Genomic DNA, 3,516 nt, shown 5'->3' with positions numbered 1-3,516 from the left:
GGAGGCCTTCAACGAGATGGATTGACATGGTGGCTGCGATGATGGGCTCAAATATAGCAGGGATCATGGAGCTGGCACAGGATTGGGCAGTGTTTTGTTCTGCTGTGCATGGGGTCGCTATGAGTCGGAAACGATTCAACGGCACCTAACAACAACAACACTATGGCAGGTCCTTGTCTAGGCAGTGAGGATGTAAAATAAACAAAAAGAAGTGCTTTCATTCTAGTTTTATATACACTTCTGTATTCACTCAGTATGACTGATTGATTGATGAATGTATAGAATGAATACAGCATATGCTCAGCAGACCAACAGGAATGGTACAGAATAAAAGATATTTGGATTTTGTAGCACCCACTACATCTAAAGAAGTGGTTCTGTAGTTTCCCTGGTGAAAGGCTAGAAATCTAATAAAATTCTTGGATCCCTCAGGCATTCTATACCCCTAACTCTAACGATTCCTGGATTATTTCCAGCTACCATGGGTTTTTAAAAAATACCTGGGATTATAAGAGAAACTTGTCATTGGCACAAAGTGACTAGTCTTGAAAAAGTATCACATCAGGAGGAAATTAGATAAACAAACAAACAAAAACTCACTGCTATCCAGTCAATTCGAGTCATAGTGACCCCTCCTTGGATTTCCGAGGTGGTATCTCTATCTCTCTCGGAAGGAAGGTTGGGCAATCCTACTTCAGTAGTGATACTGCCTCGGAAACCCAAGGAGGGGTCGCTATGAGCCGGGGCCGACTCGACGGCAAACAAGAACAACAACAACATCTCTATCTCTATGGAAGTAGATTGCCCAATCTTCCTTCTGAGGAGTGACTGGTGGGTTTGAACTGCCAACCATCTGGTTAGCAGTCAAATGCCTTAGGCACTTTACCACCAGAGCTCTGCTAAAAATTAATGAGAGGCTTTAGCTTTGACTGAAGAGAAAAACTGTTTTGTATTCAAGCTCAAGTTTAAGACAACTGTTTTGTATTCAAGTGAATAAACACTTAAAGGAAGATTAGTAGCAGAGATGCTGGTAGCCAGATGTGGATAAAGTAGTTTTAGGGAAAAGAAGAAGTTATCTTCTTTAAGAGAAAATTTAGGAGGCTAGAGGAAGAGGCAAATCTTAGAAACCATTAGACTTCACACTTGGAGAGGAAGGAAAGACTATGCCCACTACAGAAGGTGACATTGTTCTTGCTTCCTTTTTCTTCCTTAGCAACCAGAGATTATAAAATATTTGGTGGTACTGGGAGAAGCCTCAGGAAAGAACCAAACATGAATAGACCCACATGTGTCAGAGAGCGCAGTGATCAGAAAAGGACTAATCATGATTCTCAGGAGACTTCCAGGAGACTGGCTGCAGACAGTATGTAAAAATGGGTGTCTTTTACTTCAGGAACCACATTTCCCAGGCTTGAACTTGGTCATCAATTGTATGGAAAGTGTCTGCTCCAGAGAATGGCTCCACTGGTTCACTTCTCTATTCAAAGGCTCAATGCAGCTGCCACATCTACTGACTAGAAGGTCCCACCTATCTTATTGCTCAATTTTTTATTACAGGGTCCTTGCTATGACCCCTTTTTCAGATTTCATCTGGTTCTAATTCTTTTGCCCCTATTGACAAAGAACTGGCACCATCTTTTCTATAGCTCAGGCCTTCTGGAACTGCTTCCATCATTCCCCTTCACTCACATTGACAAATGTAAGCTTAAAAAATTCATTTTCCTCCTTAAAAACTAATATTGCTTTGTAACCCCCACAGACACATATCATTGGCAGATGTAGCCAGAGACATGCTGTTTTTGAGTCCAGATGGCTTTTCAGCAGCCCAGAGCTATGCATTCTATAAACTCCTGGGCCAAACAGATAGCATTCTGTCAATTGACAGTGATATGGAAATATCAGGATGATTCAAAGATCCTGCTCAGGAGCTAGTTTACTATTTTGTTATGTCTCCACAGACTGCATTGCTAGTTAACTCAAATCTGCTTCATCTGCAATAGGGATGGTTTCTATTGGCACATCACCACCTAGCTGAAGGAGCAATCAACATCATCAACATACATTACAATAACCAATGATGTTCCAATACTAGGCTAAATTCTGTGGACACACAAAGAAAAGTGAATCTCTGCCCTCAAGGAAGTCACAAACCAATTCTAGAAGTTCAGATTTGGGCATGTTAGCTGATACCAACATTGGTGCTTTTATCACTGGGATTAACACATCATGTAAGTGCCAGCATGGCACAGCACTGTGTAGCCGTAGTAGATGTTGTATGTCCCCAGGAAAAATGAGGTCCATACAAAGGTGAACTTAAGAGATACAAATGCTACTATGGCTCTCAGACATATTGCAAAAGGACTAAAGGTATTTGGGGTTAGAAGAGAAAGAATCATTGTAGTCAATTCTGTGTCAAAGGATTGATTTGGTAGTCTTGCAAAAACCTTCTTCTGTGACCTTGGGTCTGTTGACAATGTATGATGAAGCAGGCTTTGGAAGGGAGTTCTCAGAAGGGTACTCTAAGTAATTGATAACAGAGAAGAGATAAACAGGGAATCACTTGACTACTCAGGTGCTTACCATCTGCTCCTTCACTACTTTTGCTTCTTTTATTGCGGCGAACATTCCTACTTTTCTCTTCAGAATATGACTTTTCTTCAGGGAAGAAGAAATTCAGCAGGGCAATCTGTAAAAATAATAAGTACATGAGTCAAAGGTTGATCCCAGTCAGTCATAACCAAAATAAAAAACTAGCTTGCTGTAGAAAGTCTATCTTCACCTTAAATTCAATGTGTCTAAAGTCTGAGCAAGGAGCCCTCATGATGCAGCGGTTATGTAGCTCAGCTTCTAATGGGAAGGTCAGTGTATGGGAGAAGATGTGGCAGTCTGCTTCTGTAAAGATTTACAGCCTTGGAAACCCTATGGGGCAGTCTTACTTTGCCCTATAGGGTCACATGTGTTGGAATCATGCGACAGCAATGAATTTTTTTTTTTAATTGAAAGTCTGATCTTATCTTTTCCACAATTGTGTAAATCCTTTTATTTTTGATATCATTATTATTCCAATGATACAGGCATAAAATCTTGGTTCAACTTTGAATTCCCTCTCATCTACTCTGAATATTTAGAGTCATCCTTTAAATCCCACTTCTCCATTTATTTTTGGTGTTCAAAGAGCCTAGCTCCTGATTTCTAGCTTCCTTCATAGCCAAATGATGTCCACCCAGAATTATAATTGAGTTTGCTTCTCCCACTTGGACTTCATTATTATACACCCATGCTTTTGCCACATTCCTTTTTATGCTGAACTTTTGGTTTGTTCCCAGAATTTGTGTATCCAATACTGGGGTACAATTTATGTCAAATATCTTCTGGGAGTTAGTTGTGATAGTTGAAGATGTGTCAACTTGGCTGGACTCCAGTTGTGAGTGGTGGTTCCCATGATGGATCACATGACTGAGTTCTAAGCGGCCGGTCTGCCCAAGGGGAGTTTCCCCAGGGGTGTGGCCTACCTGC

General features: G+C 40.9%; 1 protein-coding gene across 1 annotated transcript in view; it reads right to left on the bottom strand.

Moving 5' to 3' along the window:
* The window catches only part of EDA (ectodysplasin A), a 175,103-nt gene that overhangs the window by 140,429 nt on the left and 31,158 nt on the right, over positions 1-3,516 (bottom strand). Inside the window, exon 2 of the mRNA XM_042783135.1 lies at positions 2,581-2,686. Coding sequence (XP_042639069.1) covers positions 2,581-2,686 — 106 coding nt within the window. The remainder of the gene's footprint in view (positions 1-2,580; positions 2,687-3,516) is intronic.

This window comes from Orycteropus afer, unplaced genomic scaffold, assembly GCF_000298275.1.
Source record: "Orycteropus afer afer isolate SDZICR_OR568_19922 unplaced genomic scaffold, OryAfe1.0 scaffold00692, whole genome shotgun sequence".
NCBI classification, from domain to species: Eukaryota; Metazoa; Chordata; class Mammalia; order Tubulidentata; family Orycteropodidae; genus Orycteropus; species Orycteropus afer.
This window is presented reverse-complemented; position numbering and strand designations above follow the sequence as displayed.